The sequence below is a fragment of the Cucumis sativus genome, chromosome 5, assembly GCF_000004075.3.
Source record: "Cucumis sativus cultivar 9930 chromosome 5, Cucumber_9930_V3, whole genome shotgun sequence".
In the NCBI taxonomy this organism is placed as follows: domain Eukaryota; kingdom Viridiplantae; phylum Streptophyta; class Magnoliopsida; order Cucurbitales; family Cucurbitaceae; genus Cucumis; species Cucumis sativus.
In genome coordinates, this window is record NC_026659.2 from 31520001 (window position 1) to 31538602 (window position 18602).

At 31.0% G+C, this 18602-nt stretch overlaps 2 protein-coding genes across 3 annotated transcripts; both read left to right on the plus strand.

The window, feature by feature from the left end:
* The first annotated feature begins 5953 nt into the window (after positions 1-5953).
* LOC101205193 (40S ribosomal protein S9-2) lies at positions 5954-7992 on the plus strand. Its single transcript, XM_004141500.3, has 3 exons — positions 5954-6112; positions 6495-6876; positions 7570-7992. The coding sequence occupies exons 1-3, from the start codon at positions 6085-6087 to the stop codon at positions 7751-7753; spliced, it is 594 nt and encodes a 197-aa protein (XP_004141548.1). The 5' UTR covers positions 5954-6084; the 3' UTR covers positions 7754-7992.
* A 467-nt stretch (positions 7993-8459) lies between these two features.
* On the plus strand, positions 8460-16655 carry LOC101204951 (protein phosphatase methylesterase 1). Of its 2 annotated transcripts, XM_011657786.2 has the most exons (15): positions 8460-8613; positions 8690-8822; positions 10595-10679; positions 10914-10984; positions 11546-11660; positions 11769-11848; positions 13007-13091; positions 13183-13263; positions 14307-14401; positions 14511-14561; positions 15238-15318; positions 15585-15657; positions 15754-15831; positions 15973-16055; positions 16147-16655. In XM_011657786.2, exons 2-14 carry the CDS (start codon positions 8704-8706, stop codon positions 16000-16002), a joined length of 1044 nt encoding a protein of 347 aa, XP_011656088.1. In that variant the 5' UTR covers positions 8460-8613; positions 8690-8703; the 3' UTR covers positions 16003-16055; positions 16147-16655. The 2 variants fall into 2 exon arrangements, with proteins under 2 accessions (XP_011656088.1, XP_031741407.1); XM_031885547.1 differs by having other exon boundaries at positions 8604-8822.
* The last annotated feature ends 1947 nt before the right edge of the window (positions 16656-18602 follow it).

An 18602-nucleotide genomic window follows, 5' to 3' on the forward strand; every position in this document is an offset into this window, starting at 1 on the left:
ATAGGACAAGAAAAAAGGAATAAATAATTAATAATTAATAATTGCCGTAAAAATAAGGCACGACGAAAACATGTATATGAAGAAAATATAAAAGCAATAATATAAAGAAGAAATTAGGAAAATACGATTGTCCAACTTTCTCCACTACGTCCACTAGGTCTCCTATCTCTAATTTCTTTTGAAATTCAACACATTTGTATCTCTTACAAACCTACAAAAGAACGTCCCTCGTGGATCCATTGGCAATAGACTCTTTATCTAACATATGTATCATAATATTTATAATAAGAATAACTAATAAACCGGTGGGTTGATTGGTCAGTTTATGCTGGTTTGAATTTTTTTGCAAATAGACACTGTTTGAATCAATGCTTATCTCCAACCAACGACTTTCAATCCAGTTGATTTTTATTTGGTTGGTCGGCTTGGTTTGCTAATCTATCATGCTCACCCATAGATGCACCTATTGATAGTAAAATAAGACGTGTACGCATTTCCTGAAGACAACATCTTTAAGGTGAATCACTCACCATAAAGATAAATTAACATATGAGATGAAACACACACCATCAATTGCGGCCCTACCATTAGGAAAGAAGAAGAAAATATATTTGTCTCTAAAGTTTCAACGATGTGTCACCTAAATTTGTTTATTGTTCATTCTAAATCCTTTTAGGAATAATAAAACTTTAGAGGGCTATAAAATAGAGTCAGAAAAGGGGTTTCTAGTTAGGCACATCCAGAGATTGGTTGATCTCTCGACTTTGACATTTAAAGTCGAGGTGGGTGGCTCGATTGCCTTGTCCACTACTACTTGTTGGCTCTTCATCTGGGCTCGTTTCCTACTCATCCTGTGTGTATTTCGAATGGAATCACTTTTTAATCTTATATGGATTCTTTTACCCATTTTTTTCATTAGTCTACAATAACTCACAACAAAGTAAATATATCATTTTTAACAATATGTATCATTTTGTCGTTCTTTTCTTTAAAAACCAACATATAAAGTGTGCGACAATTTTAACATGCTTGATCGAAAATATACCATATATATCTCGATTATATTCTTTGTAGATCGATATTACCATTGTGACTGGAAATTAAAAGCATCAATAAAGCTAATGGACAGAATTATGCAAAGTTAGTTTATAGAAATATAAAAATGTATTTCAAAAGTGGGAATTTGAATGAACACAACATTTAACACAAATCACATCAACATCCCTGCTTTTTTAATACTTTTATAACTTTTATAGGTTGAAATCACATCAAGGTCGTGGATGATAAAACCTTTAAAAATATTTATAAAATATAACAAAATTTCATATTCATATTTTCAAAGATGTAACAAAATTTTTGTTTGTATCAATGACATAATTTCTATCGGTATCACTAATAAATATTAATAAAAGTCTATCGATATTGATAGACTTCTATTAATTAGCGTTTAATTAGATATTGATAGAATATCAATTTCTGTTAGTGATATATTTAAAATTTTGTTATATTTTAGGTTTGGAAATGCATTTTTGTTAGTCCTTTTTTTATATTTCTCTTTTTGGGTTGATTTGGTTTAAACTTTATTTTTCAATTTTCCATTCACAACTTTATGAAATTTGTAACTTTGTAATTGAATCTAACTTTTTTTTTTTTTTTACTATGTGGTCATATTCCATTTAGGACCAACTTTTGGCTAGTGGAAGATAATGTATATCATTGTTCATGAAATTTAGACAAGGCACCAAAAAAAAAACAAAATCTACTCATAAAATATTTCGACCGTTGCAATTATACCTTTAAAATTTTAGTTTTACCAATTTGGTTCATAAGATTCTATTAGTGTTAAAATTTAGCTTTCGAACTTGCAATAATTAGAAAAATTGAACACATAAATAATATTAAAATGGAACCATTTAACTTATACAAATTTTAACAATTTGGAAGCTTAATGGCTTAGTTACAACTATTATCTTACTTTATGAGTGATTTTTACAATTTTTCTAAAAAAACATTTTTTCTAACTGCTTAAACTATAAAAAAATAATAGAAAACACGTCGGAAGATGATTTCCCAACACGATTCACGTCGTCGAAAGAATAGTCGAAAAATCTTTGTTGATAATCTTACTTTGATCGTAGCTTGAAGCCACACGTCGTCGAGAGTACTAACTCTCTCCCAACAACGTCGACATTGTATTGGGTGTTAGACTATTTGTCACATACTGGAGCATTATCGTCGAGAGTACTTTATATGTGAAACCCAACATAAATTTCTTTAGGGATCTCTGAAAAACAAAATTAACTGTTAGGAGCTTCCTCGTCTCTCAAGGATATCATCAGAACATCATTACTTTTTTTAAAAAATTTAAATTTGTATTCTTTTTTAATTTTAGTCTTTTTAATCTAATCTCTTGAAATCAAGCTAATAATTATTTAACAAATAAAAAACTTACACATACCATGCAAATCAACCAGAATCGTCGATAAGAGAGAAGGATACTAAAATGTACCATTTACATATATTCAATCGTCCACGAAAATATATCTTAAACAACATAGGTGAAGTGTATTCACCTCTTGTGATGAATTTGTGACTCCAAAATGCACTTCCAAACCATGAAATTTACCTACAATTCAATCATAAATTTCAAGAACAATTATAGTAATCAACAACTTCACACACTTTAGTTATAAAATTAATTTTCAACCACTTTAAAGAAATTGTTTGAAGAGAGTTCTAGAAACCAAAGATAATGCCTTATTTATGTGATTCAACACAACACCCACCCCCTCCACGAACAGACACACACACACACACAAAACTACAAACTTACACTTGAAGTCACTTATAAACAATTCAATTAACCAAACAATGATATCCATATATGACTTTCACACTCACCCTTCCACGACACACACAAAGCCACAAACTTATATTAGGTTACAATCCAAGCCACCTCCACAAATCACAAAAGCAATTCTAGTAATTGTGTTTTAATACAACTTATATCATTTATGGTTCATATAATTGACGTTTTTTTTGTTGACATTTTTGCATGAACTTATTTGTGTGTTAATATAACTTAAATGTGAATATTGTAAAGTCTTTTTAAATACGTAAACTAAATATTAAAAAAGTCACTTCTACTGTTTTTTTAACGGACACCAAAACTTGTATGAGAATTTATAAGAATGAAAAATGAAAATGAATGGTAGAATTTTTATTTTGTTTGCAATCCAACTTTACTTTTTTCTTCTTCTTTTTCTATTCATAGCTTTTGAAAATTGGAACCTTATAAATGGATGCTTTTATTTTTCATTTAACACAATTATGTTGGAATGGTTTCTTGGCGATTGATTTATTCTTTATTAATGTTGCCTAATCTCGAAGTCCACTACCATGGTTAATTAAATCTTTTTCTTTACAATGACACTTCATTAATGGACCATTGTTGTACACCCTACTCTCATCTCATCTTTTTTTTCTTTCGACATGCTTTGTTGTCATAGAAAAGTTCCTAGCATATCAAATCTTCCTAGCATATCAAATCAACCAACAAAAGATTGTTGAATGTCAAGTAGGCTTAAAATTTCAAATGATTTATTGAAAAGGCGAATGTACCTTGTTTTCTACAAGTAATGATTTTCAATTATGCTTTCTTAACTATACTATTATATTGTCTTTTTTCTCAATTAAATTGATATCGATTCATTTATGTCACTTGTAAACAAACATAATACAAACACAAACATGGTTTCGAACTCACATCTAAATGCAACCACAGAAACAAAAGTCTAAATAAATAAGTAAAAATTATCTCTTTTTTATTTTTTAAGAATTTTTTTATTAAATATAGTGATTTGAGAAACTATCGACAAAAATGGTGCTGGGCCACGGCTATTCATAAAAATAGGGTAGTTTTGGACACCACCCATTCTTTTTAATTATATATATATATATTACTTGTGAGTCTCGTAGTTCTTTTTTTATTATTTATATATTAGTTGACCCCACACTTTATCATTTACATTATATATATTAAATATAAAAATATATTTAATTTTTAAAATCAATATCTTTCCAATATTAATTAATTATATATATATATATATATATATATATATATATATTAAATATTTCAATATTTAATATTCAATTTTTCTTATTAAATTTACATGTATTAATTTAATTGGATTATTTCTGGTTCAAAATTATACATATATATATATATTTTAATTTTTTCTTTTTAAAAAACACATACATTAACAAAAAAAATATATTAAACAAATTAAATGATAATAATAATAATTGAGAAAAATTAATGATAATAATAATAATTGAGAGAAGTTGAATATGTGAATGTTAAATTTTCAATTCTTCTTATTAAATTCACATTTTAAATTTAATTTTAATATTTTTAGATTAAAATTATACATTATTTTTTTTAATTCTTAATTTTTTTAAAACACATATATTAAACAAATTAAAATGATAATAACAATAATGGAGAGAAGTTGAAGCTTATTCAAAATAATAATAAAAATAATAAAACAATTGAAGTCATCAATGCACATTGTTCGTGTGGATAATTGAATAAAAGAATTAATATTTATAGCGAAAGGAAGAAAACAAGAATAATGGAATAATTTAAAGCTGATCGATCCAAAATTATGGTTGGATTCCAAATTAAATTTAGAAAATCCAACCTAATTAAATTAGAAAACTGCACGAGAAATTTATTGTTGTATTCGTTAGAAAAATTTAATAGGAATAAAATCCAATTAGATAGCTTGTGATTTTGTGTAAAATAAAATAATTTTATTTATTCTAAAATAATATAAATATATAAAATGATATATTGTATAATATAAATTGATTTGCATTTCCCCCCTAAAATTATAGGTTTTATTTTCATTTTTTTATAAAAGTTTTTTTTTTTAAAAAAACTTATTATTATAAGATTTATATTATTACAAAAATGGTACTTTTTAAAAAAATTAAAACCTTAACCATATTATTACTATTACTATTCTTTAAAGAATAAAAAAATACGTAGGATAGAAGTAGTCGGCTAGATAAAATACAAATATAAAAAAGGTAAGAGTTAGATGAGATAATAAAAAATATTGTTTATTAAATAAAAACTGTGTAGAATTTTGTTTAATGTATTTTATAATAACATATTTTGTTAATATATGTGTTTTTTAAAAAAAAATTAAAATTTGAAAAAAATATAGATATGTATAATTTTGATTAAGAAACAATAAATGAGAAAATGTGAATTTAATAACAAAACTAAATATGTCGATATTTAATAAATAAATAAATAAATAAATAAATAAAGCCAATATCATTTTTGTCAATAGTTTCTCAAATTCGAGAAAAAAAAAAGTTCATTTTTAAGAATAAATAATAGATGTTAAAACAGAGAAGAAAAATTATTATGATTAGTAAAACTATTTACAATATATAACAAAAAGAAAAAAAAATCTTAAATGAATCAGAGAGAGTTTCATACATTTTTCTATATTTTATAAATGATTTTATTATTTTATTATATTTGTAAATGACCCAAAATTGAAACTTAAAAAAAAGTCATCCAAGTCAAAATGATTTTAAAATATAAGGTAATTATAATGAATAAATTTTTTAAAAGTAATATTTAAATATGTAGTAGCATTTTTTAAAAGTCGTAAATATAGCAAAATCTATTAACGATAAACTTAAACAGATTTTACTATATTTATAATTTTTTTAAAATTGTACTATAGAACTAGCTATTTTTAATCATGCATTTGTCAAACATTGAATCTTCTTAAATACTCATTTCCTACTATTTGTTGAAAGACTCCGACCGTTCTCTTCGGCCCAATGCATTCTACCCACGGCCCACACGGCCCACACGGCCCAGCCCATGTTTACAAAATAATAAAAAGAATAAAAATAAAAGAACGGAATTGTAAAAAACCCTAGCAAACCCTAGCCGCTCTTCATATACCTCTCTTCCTCTTTTTCTCGTCTCTCTTCTTCTTTCTCTGGCAGTGGAGATCATTCGGTTAGTGAAGCCGTAGCAGAGAAGAGATCATGGTGCACGTTTCCTTCTATAGGAATTGTATGTATAAATCCCTATAATCTCTTTCAATCATTTTCTTCATTCTCATTTTTTTTCCAACTTTTGTTTCTCTTCTGCTTCCCTGATTGTGTTTACCTTACTTTTCCCAACGGTAGAGCTGGAAGATTTCGAATGAATTTGATTTATTTTACGTTAGTTTTATAACTCATTTTGAGTTGCTGATCTTAAGTTTCACTTGTTGTGGAATCGGTGATGTTGGAACATATTGTAGAATCACTGAGAATGTTCTAATTTTTTTTTTCTTGTTTGATTGCTTGCTTACTGCATCATATGGAGTTTATGTTCATGGCATAGTTCAATTTTTTTTTTCTTGTTGCTTTTGCTGAGAGACGATTTAAGTGTGGGTTCTATCATTAAATAGATGGGAAGACGTTCAAGAAACCCCGACGTCCTTATGAGAAGGAGCGTCTGGATGCAGAGTTGAAATTGGTTGGAGAATATGGGCTTCGTTGTAAGAGGGAGTTGTGGAGGGTTCAGTATGCTTTGAGCCGAATCCGAAACAATGCCCGGATGCTCTTAACACTCGATGAGAAGAATCCGCGTAGGATTTTTGAAGGAGAGGCTCTCCTTAGGAGAATGAACAGATATGGTCTCTTGGATGAGAGTCAGAACAAGCTCGATTATGTCTTGGCTCTTACTGTGGAGAATTTCCTTGAGCGTCGTCTCCAAACTCTCGTGTTTAAGTCTGGTATGGCCAAGTCCATCCACCATGCTAGAGTGCTCATCAGGCAGAAGCATATCAGGTATAATGGATTTCATTGCCTTTTCTTCTGATTGCATTCTTTTCCTTTCATTAGCTATTTTGGTTTTCTTAATTATCATTTTAAGAAATTCTTATTGGTCGGTGATCAACTGTTAGCTGTTACAGGCATCATATTCTTCGTGCTGCTTTCAAAATAATGTCTTTATGTTTAGTAGTGTTTTTGTCTTGGATAAAAATTCATTTGTTGCAAAAGTTTCTGGCATGGTAAGATACTTTTGACGAAATGGGTTGGTGGTTTTGAATCTTCACTCATTTCATGATCTGAAAACAATATAATTAGATTTTCTTAAGAAAAGGGGAGCCGCAAGCACTTAAAAGGTGTTGATATTTCTTTTACCCAAATGCTTGGTCTAGAAGCTTTTTTTTATAGTATAACTGCGGTGTGGGAGTTTAACCTCCGACCTTCAGAGATGGTGGGCATGCCAATTTGAGTGCCTAGCTCACTTTGGCTGGCATAGAAGCATTGAAAAGTCTTTAGAAGCGTAGGGCCAATTGCCAAATGCCAAATGCTTTACTGTTCAACATTTTTTTAATTCTAGTTCTTATACTAAGATATATTTTTATAAAATGAGGATCTTCAGTGCATTTTTCTGCTATTGGTATGTTTATGTTATCCCCGAAGTACTTGTTAATAACTTTATTCGTCACATTTCTCTCTTTTTGTCTTTCTTAGGGTTGGAAGGCAGGTGGTGAACATTCCTTCGTTCATGGTGAGAGTAGACTCCCAGAAGCACATTGACTTCTCCCTCACAAGTCCGTTCGGAGGTGGTCGCCCTGGAAGAGTGAAGAGAAAGAATCAGAAGGCTGCCGCAAAGAAGGCTGCTGGAGGAGATGGAGATGAAGAGGATGAAGATTGAGTTACTTAAACGTTATCTATCTATCACTATTTTATCAGAAAGAATGTTACATCCTTAGAAGTTTTGTTGCTTTAAATATGTTTGAATTAGAGAACTTGTTTGCCTTTTTTGTTATGGGGATTTTATTAACAACCTATTTGGTTTTTAGTTGCCACAGTTTTTCATGCTTTGATATTGGATTATTTTGAGGACTCAGTTCTTCTCTATATTTCAACGCATTATGAATTATTTTCACTTCATTTGGTCTCTATGATATTATTCGCACAGCTTATTAGTGAATAGTAATTTGGTCCATTCCAAGGCTCATGAGTTCTTTAAATCTAATTAAAGATTTCCCAATCAAGGGGTCTTTGCATTTATGTAACTATCAAGGGGTTTTAAAGATACTGATGAACAGTTAAAAGAAAAGACTTGAACTCTAAGAGTATTGAAATTGGTATTTTTAGTCCTAATGTTCATGTGTGCATACTATCTTGGGATTAGTTTTAAAAAGCAAATTTGAGGCTATGGAACCATGAGAGTAATGGAAAAGAAGCTGTGAATAATGTGGAGGATAATTGAAAGTTCACTTTATCAAGAAAAACATATAAGTCGACTCAACATGTCAATTGAATAACTTCACAAACAGATTAAAAGCATTTACAAAATTAAGGCATTGAAGGATTTATGTTTAATATTAACGTAAAGGTTGAAAATGAAGAAAATTTTCCAAAATCACAGCGAAAAGCCCAATGTACTCTAATCAGGCAGTGGGCTGGGCTTAGCCGGACGATGACGGCCCAACTGTAGGCATTCCGGCAACGGCCGAATCTCCGATCTGCTTATCTCTCGTTTTCTTCCACTTTTGCATACATACTTCGGTTTGTAATCTGGAATTCTTTCCATTGTACTCATCGTTTTGTTTTTGTTAAACTGAACAATCAATTGATCTTGAAGCAATCAATCAATCAATGGAATCATCATCTTCCCATCTCGGCTCCCTTCCCGAAGATGTTTCTGAAGATCAAGGACAATCACAAGGAAATCAGAAATCGGTCTTCGCCTCCAAGCCTCAGCGCCCTCCGACTCAGTAAGTTCTCAAATTTGTCGCTGCCTCCTTTTTCTCACTCCCATGTTGCCGCACTATGTTTTCAGAATATCTGCATGGATTATCCAACCTTTCATTTCTGCTGAATTGCTTAGACTTGAATCGAGAGATCTGTTAATGTATGGAAAATTGGAAAAAAATGCATTCATTTGCTTGAATTAATTTCTTTATTCGAATTATTTTAACTCCTTGTAACCCAAAGCTCTATTGTTTTCTTTTCTTTTCTTTCTGGAGAGTAAATATTTGGATTAGAACCATTCTTGGATGGATATGTGGTCGTTGTATACACACCATGATTAATGCATGGAGCATCTTTTGATAGATTCATAGAAAGAAGTTTCTGGTGATATATTGGAAACAAATTGTAGAATGAAATACAACAGCAGGCTATTTTTGAGGAAAAAAGATATTTGTAATGAATTTGGTAGAAAGAAGCTGAAGTGTTATTGCTCTAATCAGTGTCAAGAGGTTTCTTCTTTACTTCCTATATCATGTTTTTTTCTTTCAATATAAGATCGTAGTTGTTAATGTGTGTCTAAGTCTGACAACAACGAAGCTCTTATCATCCTTGATCAGTTTACCTTCCGTTGTGGAGAATAAGATTCCTTCCAGAGCTGTTTTATTTTGGATACTGAGTTGAGTTCTGAAGTCTTGAGTTTATATGTCTATGTTTGGGGTGCTGAATTCTTTTGTTCGAGTTAGGAAGTTTGTGTTTGGGGTGGTAAATCGAATTATGAAGTCAAGGGTTTCTTGTGCAATTTTTTCTAACCAAGATAATACATGTTTTCTAATTAGTGGAATGTATTGAGTGTAGTATGCACAAACAAAGTAGGCCATCAATGGATTTACAACTTTTTATGTCATCTTGTGTCAAATAGTAGGTTATGGTTTATTATGTATGTATGTTGGTATTGGAAATGCGATCAAAGCCTCACATTCGCTAGATCAAGGGATGATCATGACTATAAAAGGATAACAACTATTACCAATTGTATGAAGCCTTATGGGTACACCAAAAGTAAAGACATGAGGTTATAAACTATTATATGAAATGACTATGAAACACATTATCTAATAATTTTAATGTTGTATTTAAAAACACTTCCCTCGACCTTTTTTTTTTCTTTCCAAAAAAGTAAAAATTTAAAATATATGATTAGTTGAGTTGGTTGTTGGAGATGATCGATAGAGTTGGTCACTGAAGGTGATTGTCGAAGTTGGTTGCTGGAGGTGGTAGTTATGTGGAGTTGGATGTCAAGGTGGTCGCTAGCGATGATTGTTAGAGAGACTCACAGGTAGTCGCCAAAGGTTGTTGTCGGAGTTTGGCTACAAGAAGTGTTAGTCGAAGCATGTTGCCGACAGTGGTCGTTTTTGGAATTTGCTATAGAGGTGGTCATCAGAGCATGTCACCAACAACAGTTGTTGCCAGAGTTGGTCATCAATGGGTGGAGTCATTGAAAATATTGGAGGGAGGAAGAGAGAAAAAAACGAAAGTGTTGAAATTGATGGAGTTGAGTTATTTAACTCCGACTTATGAAGTTAGTGGGTCAAATATTGTTTTGAGTTGAAAACTCAACTCATGTCAATGGCCCAAACACCCCTTTCATTTTTTCTCACTTCTCAGGGAAAGTTTTATTTCTTGTAAAAGAAATCCTTCTATCATAAGGTTTCACGTAATTGATTTTGGTTTAAAGGTGATATATATTTTTATTATGGCGTTTGGATTTAGATTTAGATTCTTTGTTGTCTCGCAGAAATGTTTCAGAGAAATACTTGCCTCTAGATTGGCTTGGGTATTTTGACCAAGAGGATGATATTTCCATTCCAAACTCAAATGAGGTTAGTATTAATTTACTCTCGAGTCCTTGATTGGACCTTTCTCTTTGGATGGCCTCTTATTTTTTCATTTTATTTCAGTGAAAGTTTGGTTTAAGAAAAAATTAAGAATAAATAGAAAAGAAAAGAATGCATATTTCAGAATTCAGACTACAGAGACTTGCATACATATATGCAAAGATAGATGTGGACTTTCAGGAATTGTTCTGTTTTGCCTAATATGCATCATTCTTTTAGGTCTTTCATGTCTACATGGCTGGAAAAGAAGGGCCAGTTGTATTTTGTCTGCATGGAGGAGGCTATTCTGGGTATGTAATATTTATCCGTTACTCTTGTAATTTTTCTTCCTTATAAAATTGTCTAGGTTATATGTTCATGGACAGACGTATTTGTAAGTGCTACAGGCCCACAGCTTTGACTTAATCTAACTGCTACTTCTCAAAGTAGGTGGTTAGCTAACAACTGATCATTACATAATGGAGTTATGATCGACATCTTATTTATCAGATATTCCAAATGAAGCAATGACTCCATCTAAGAAAAAAGTTTCTTCACTTTATTTTATTTTAGCTATTAAATGATGTTGACTAACATGAGACTTCAAGTTAAGACAAAAGTACTTTGGGTTTTGACATACGATTACTTTGGTCATCCCTTTTAAGTGGGTATTCTAAGTTTTCCAAATCTACTTCTGTGTTTCGATGTTTCCATATTTCCAGTAAAATGCATCATGTATGTATTGTACAGTAACTTAAGTCGATATTTAATTTATTTTGCCTTTTGTTTTCAGTATTCCTTTATATGATTTCTGGCGTTTTTGTAATATAATTCTCACTTACCTGGCTAATTGTCAAAAATTATTTCACTAGGCTTTCTTTTGCTCTATCAGCTGGTATTATAAAGGAAAAGGCTAGAGTAGTTGCAATGGACTTCAGAGGACATGGAAAATCATCTTCTGAGAATGATCTTGACTTATCAATTGAGGTACTGATATGCTAATTCAATGCCATCTTTAGTTTGTAAGTTTTCTACAGTGGTGGACTGGTGGGACTCATTTGCCATTTACGAGGTTTTTTTATATAAAATTTGCAGACTATGTGCAATGATGTTTTGGCAGTTATAAAGACCATGTATGGAGATTCACCTCCTGCAATCGTGCTTGTTGGTCACAGGTAGTGTATCTTTTGGTTAGTTAGCTAGTTTTGTCCCTAAAGAAAAGTATGAATAAGTAAGAAACAAAAAAATTATGTCTAGAATGAAGAGTGTACTAAAAGATCCAAAAGGCTAAGTGTTTATAAGAAACTGCCCCTTCTTGGATTGTTGCAAAAGGACTATTGCTACGAAATAAGTTTGAGAGTGAGCACCGGTTGAAGCATGGAAATATGGAAGGCTCAAGCACCTTGATCATTTACCAAGCTCTACTTCCTTCATAAAACTCTGTTTGCTTTGTAGGCCAATCTCCCAAATGTTGAAGAGAGAGAATTACCGAAAGGTAAAAAGTGTTCTAAAAGATCTACTATGTATTTCGAAGAGCACATGAAATATCAAATTCTTTGGAGAGGGAGTTCCAAAATTTGGCTATAGGGTAAATGAACAAATAGATTAGGTCGGGTCTCCTCTCCTCCTAGGCTAAACTCAAGGAATGATGTTCAGACAATATTTCTAAAACACATAACGTGGAGCTTGCTCCTGATGTTCCAAACAATGTCTAATGAAAGGTATAAGGTTTGTCACAGACACACAGTTTCCCTCAAGTATGGCTTGACCAAGGAGCTGCAGAGATTTGATAGAGGAGCGTGTTTCCCACTCTCCCTTACAGGACAAGGGTAGCAGGCTTTGGTTTGATTCTTTTTGTGCTATTTTGTGGGGGCTTCGGAGCCAAAGTAACAAAATATTTTAGATTGGTTTAAAGATCTGTAAGGGAGGTGGTTCTTATAAGATTTCATACTTGTCTAGTTGTCTTTAGGTTTATGTGTTAAGATTTCTGCAATTTTCCCATTGGTCTTATCTTGCTTGACTAGAGCCCTTCTTGGGGTTAGTTGGGCTCCTTTAGTTTTTTAGTTTTTTGTTTACTCTTTTATTTTTTTCTAAATGAAAGAGTAACTTCTTAAATAGGAAAAAAAAAAAAAAAAAAAAAAAAGAAAGAATAAGAAAAGAGAAATTTTGTTGAATGTGTGTTTGAGTGCTACTTGGGTGGATAGGACTGAGGTGCATCCCTACACTACATCTACTGTTTCTTTGTAAAACTTAAAAACTTGATATCATCTTTAAGTTCTGTTTAGTAAGTTTGTGCCAAAATTTATTAAGTTCTTTGGAATGGTTTTAAAAAGTATGGGAGGTTCGGTTGCTGTACATGTTGCTGCCAAGAGAGCATTACCTAGCCTAGCTGGTTTAGTGGTTGTGGACGTTGTGGAGGTAAGTTTAACTGTTGTGTTGGCATTTCCAGAATAACAGGTTAGGGGCATATTTTGCAATTTTCAGCTTTCCTACAACTTTTTGAATTCAGGGAACTGCCATGGCTTCATTGATTCATATGCAAAAAATCTTATCCAACAGGATGCAACATTTTCCTAGTGTTGAGAAAGCGGTACACCATTTTCCTTGGTCTGGAACATTATTCATATGTTTCTTTATTTGTTTCTCCAAGATGACACTTATTTCTTAGCTTTATTTTAGTACTTGGGACATTTTTCTTGTACACATTATCTGCTGTCTGACTGAATGGATTTGTTTTCAGTTTAATGTTTTTGAAATATAGATCAGAATGCTCTTGCTCGACAAGTAGTCTTTCTATTTTCTTCTGAATTTCATACTATTGTCCTCACACTTCTTAAGAAAAATTTGAATTCGTAATCAAATTCTAAAAACAGAATCAAAATTTTGAAAACTACTCCCAATAAGAAGGAAAAAAAAAGCTTTGTTTTTTAAAACAAAGTGGGAAGTGAAGTGAATAACAAAGCATAGAACCGATAAACAAATGTTGATAATATACCTTCTATGTGACCTAATTTTGTGTTAGCAAGTGTGTTTAATTAATAAAAACCGTTTTTTTTTTCCTTTTGTGAGAAGGAGAACTGATAAACAAATGCCTCTAGAACATGAATATAAGCATCTGCCCGTAGAATACATTATATTCCCAGAATAATGTATATTATGGTTTTAGTTGCATAAATCATAATGTAAATAGTGGCACTTCACCATCAGCCTCTAGTTGGACGTTTTGTTTCTAGAAATTGGTGTCTTGTTACTTGGTGAATGTTAACTGTTAAGGGTTCAGGGATTACTACTACTTACCTGTAGGGAAAGAAAAGAATATAGACGTGTTTTCTCTCTCTTATCTCTATGGCTTTGGGTCCTTATTGGTTTCATTTGCTTACTGGATTTGTCTGTCTACATCTAGTTATCTGATATTATAATTAAATTTTTATGCAGCTAATTATTTAATATCGTCACCACCAGTAGGAAATTTTATATTAAATTAATGTTTTTCTTATCTGACAGTCTTTGGACCTAGGTGAAATATCATATTTTGATCTGCCATATTCTTCTATTAAAATGATGTCTTCTATTCGTTAGCTTATTGTAGATAGTTTGACTCTGTTAATCAATTAAAGAATGCATAATTTGTAGATTGAATGGAGTGTAAAAGGAGGTTCGTTGAGGAATGTTGACTCTGCCCGTGTGTCAATTCCCTCTACTCTTACATACGATGATTCAAAGAAATGGTAGGTTACTTGTAATCGAATTGTTCCTTGAGTAGTACGCTAAAAACTTGTTCATTTTTACCTTCGCTTTTACTTCTTTCTTCACGAATCATCTGAATTTGTGGTGCAGCTATACTTACCGAGCAAAACTGGAAGAAACAGAACAGTATTGGAAGAGCTGGTATGAAAATGAATATCTATGATTTTAATCTGTCCTTTTGTTGTCATGTATGATTTAATCAGTCCTTTTGCAACCACATTTTAAGCGGTTCTTATGTTATGTATGATTTGCATTTCCCAACCCCTCCCTCTTTCCCCTTTCCTTTTTTCTTCAATTGGAATTTAAATTAGAGTATTCAGGAAAGAGAGGAGGCAGAAAGCCCCCCCACTTGGCAAGAATAGGAGAAACAATATATAATTGAAATTTTTTTAAGTTGGCTGTTCAAGAAGATATATAAGCTTTCCTAGTCTCATGCATATAAACTTCTCAGGTTGAAAGCATGCAGCAATCGTTCTTTAGTTTCATAATCAGTATCATCTTATTACCAAAAAAGTTAGAAAAAATGATTATTATCATCTGAAATAATGGTGAAATAGATTTGTCCTATGAAAATCAGTAAATCAGAGAGTGTTCTCCTCTTTGTTCAATCGTGAAATTAGGAGGTGTGAAGGATATGGATTGCATTAATGATAAATTCAAGTTAATTATGGCTGAAAATGCTTTCACTTCAGATTTTTAGTATTTTAACTCCTTTTCTCTGATGACTTACAACTTCTTGGTCGAATTCATGACTTTCTTTTGGTTTTTGTGGCCTCTTGATTCATTCTATTTAGTAAATTGGATAATATTCTTGCAGGTATGAGGGGCTTTCTGAAAAGTTTCTTTCATGTCCTGTTCCAAAGCTTTTGCTTCTAGCGGGAACTGACAGATTGGACAAGTTAGTAAACATGCCCTGTAAACTATCAAGTTCATCTATTGTAGTACTCACCCATCATAGATTGTACTTGTATATTTTGGTTTGATTCTGAAGTTGATTTTGTTTAGAACAATAACATGTTTTACACTCAAGCAGGTTCCAAAATGTGATCGTTCATTTTTATCTCATGCCTTTTCTGCTGTAATTACTTTCTTATGTGAGAGAATAAAGAACCTAAATTTTTTAAGTAGATGTTCTGAAAAAAACTTTACCATGTTTTATGACAGAACACTAACAATTGGTCAAATGCAAGGGAAGTTTCAGATGGTGGTAGTCAGACATACTGGCCATGCTATTCAGGTTTTACTTTGTTTCAAAGTGACAAACCTCTTCTTCCATCCTGCAGCCGCCACTACTATGTTTTGTTGAGCTGAAGTTCTTGTTTGAACTGTACAGGAAGATACACCGGATGAGTTCTCAAATTTGATACTAAATTTTATTTCTCGCAATCGGATAGGTCCAAATGGGGTTGAGGTCGGTATCAAATTCCAAACGTTATTACTATGTGACGTTAAAATCTTTTGAGTCCCTTAACAAAAGGGTTAAATGAAGAAAAAAAGTGAAGGCTTCATTTGTTCATAATGTTTTTTTGTTGTGTTCTACCATTTGTCGCAGATACCAGGACTTCGCAAACCGCAGCATTAGCAACCTTCGAATGTGAACAGGAGAAAAAAGATGATTTGCAGTTTCTCCTCCAGGTTTGATCTCGCAGGATAATTTCTTTCTAAACGATTGTTTCCGAAGCAGAATAAACAAAAATCAAATTTATTCATTTATTTTACAATGCAGCATAGAAACTGAGCTAGATGACGAGTAAACCATGTTCTGAAAACGGCGGTTGCTTCGGAGTAAAGCTAGTTGTTAGCATACATTTCTTAAAGCGTCATCCACCTGACTTGCAAGAATCAAAGTCCAATTGAAGCAGCGAAATTGATTTTCTCAGCTTGTGTGATGCACCAAGGACTGTAAATGAGACCCTATCAAAGTATGCATTACAACTTAGTGATAATTGTTGATGCAGCTACTACTTTTAGATGACTACAAACCATAATATAGAAGAAGGCTTATTATAAATTATAAATGGAGTACTACAAGCTTTTCTGTTGTAGCATAGCTCAACCGCAGTTGAAATGTATTTTGATGGTTTAAATTTTCATATTTGACTTATGTATTGAACTTTTTGCAACATTTAATATATTGTGATGCAACTATACATGTATTTTTTAGTCGGTGGGGAATTAAAACCTCTCACCTCTAAGATGAAAGATTATATCAATTATCACCTGTCTTTACTTCAATAATGGAGAGAGCGCCCTCCCTCCCCTTCTTTCGTTTTCCTTTTTCTTACTCTTTCTTGTAATTAGGAAAAAAACAAATACATTGAAATTTTAGATTCAATTACTTATTGATGAAGTTTATAGTGTCTACCATCGATACGATCTGAAAATTTATAATATTTTTGTCATTCATAGCAATTTTAAAATAGAATGAAAAAAAATGCGTTTATTATGTTTTTTGTTTTGATTTTAGCAATAGTGACGTGTATTTGGTCCCAAATTTTTTGAAAAGTATATTTTTGTCTTAAGTATTGGAAAATGTGTTTAAAAGATTAGTACGTTAATTTTTCGGTTTACTTATGCAACAAAATAGATTTTGTTATATTTGATGTTGACAAAAAAAAAAAAAAATCCTTTTCCTCCCTTGTCTTCTCTTTCCTTGGACTTGAAAAATTGTCCATATTAACCCAAAATCCAAAAACTTCTATGTTATTGACATTTTTTTTTTAAAAAAATATATGTATATTTTAACAATTTGAAAATGTGAAATATCTAATTTGCTTTCAGTTTTAATGAATCATTTTCTCAATTCTTGTGTTTCTCTCATTTCTATGATTGTTTGAATGAGTAGATTTCTAGTACTATATGAAAATGTGTAGACCCTATGCTTATATGATTGTTCATGTACTACCTTCATTCATTAAAAGTACCATTTAGACAATATGTAGACTTCATGTAATTGATAAATAATAAAATAACTAATTATTCAATAACGTATCAAATGATAAATGGTGTTAACATGTTACTCTGTTTAAACGATATATATGATCAATGTTTTTCCTTTTAGAAAATGTCAAAATTTGTCTATGCCACACCAAATATAAAACTCTCGATTTATATTTCTAAGATGCTAATAATCAATTCCTACAAAATCATCAAATATAAACACATTATATTATATCTAAAATCAAACCGAGTTTAAACAAAGTAAGATAACATATTTCATCTTCTATCATCAACTCTCAACTATATATGGTCAATAATTCATCTATACCAGTAGAAAACTCTAATCAATAAAAGTTGTTACATTTGGGTGTGAATTTGGAATTTGGACTTTGGGAGTTAGTTGATGATAGACAATCTCATATTCAACACATAATTTAATCATATTTCCCAATTCCAAACTTGCATTTATATGACTTTTAGCTTTTTTTTTTTTACATAGAATTGGTAAATGCAAAGCCAAAGGTTTGACCTTTTTTATATATATAAATTCTCCCTATACTTAGTCTCACAGCACATGGGGAGGTGAGGAGTTGAGGAGTTGAGTTCTTTTCAATTGGAGATTTCCTAACACTAACCTTTCACCAAATATTTTCACTCTCAACTCATCCATTTTTTATATTTAAAATTGTGGTTGAGCTTTTATTAGGTATACTAATTAACCAATAAGATCAACAATAGTCAAATTAATGTTTAATAATATTCTGATTAGTAAACCATTCCATATAGCTTAGTTGATATAATTAAGATATTATTTTATCTTTATCTATACCAAATAATCAAAGGTTGAATTCATATGAGCTAATTAATATATATATGTGGACATGTACACTTGAGTTACTTTGTTCATATATCCAAATATATAATGTTAACAAAAGTAATAATATAATTTTAATTTTATTAATAAAAATTGATAATTTTATCATAAACATTCATCTACTTGAAATTCTTAAATAATTAATGACACATTTAGAATTACCTAATAAATTAGAAACAATTTGATAAATTTAGCTATGAAATCTAATTGTAGTTAAAACTTTTTAATGACGGTCATAGGTGACTTTTGACTAAAAAGAATTAAAAAATGAACCAAATTCATATAAGATAAAAGATAAATAAAGTAAAATCTAACTTTTCTTTTAGTTACTTTTCTAAATTACAAATTTATACCAACGAGAGGTTTTC

Bases quoted from the DNA above. Each gene is read 5' to 3' on its own strand.
- LOC101204951 (XM_011657786.2), top strand. From the start codon at position 8,704: ATGGAATCATCATCTTCCCATCTCGGCTCCCTTCCCGAAGATGTTTCT. The intron at 8,823-10,594 runs GTAAGTTCTCAA...GTTGTCTCGCAG, and splicing joins CCTCAGCGCCCTCCGACTCA to AAATGTTTCAGAGAAATACT. The intron at 11,661-11,768 runs GTACTGATATGC...TAAAATTTGCAG, and splicing joins ATCTTGACTTATCAATTGAG to ACTATGTGCAATGATGTTTT.
- LOC101205193 (XM_004141500.3), top strand. From the start codon at position 6,085: ATGGTGCACGTTTCCTTCTATAGGAATT. The intron at 6,113-6,494 runs GTATGTATAAAT...ATCATTAAATAG, and splicing joins CGTTTCCTTCTATAGGAATT to ATGGGAAGACGTTCAAGAAA. The intron at 6,877-7,569 runs GTATAATGGATT...TGTCTTTCTTAG, and splicing joins ATCAGGCAGAAGCATATCAG to GGTTGGAAGGCAGGTGGTGA.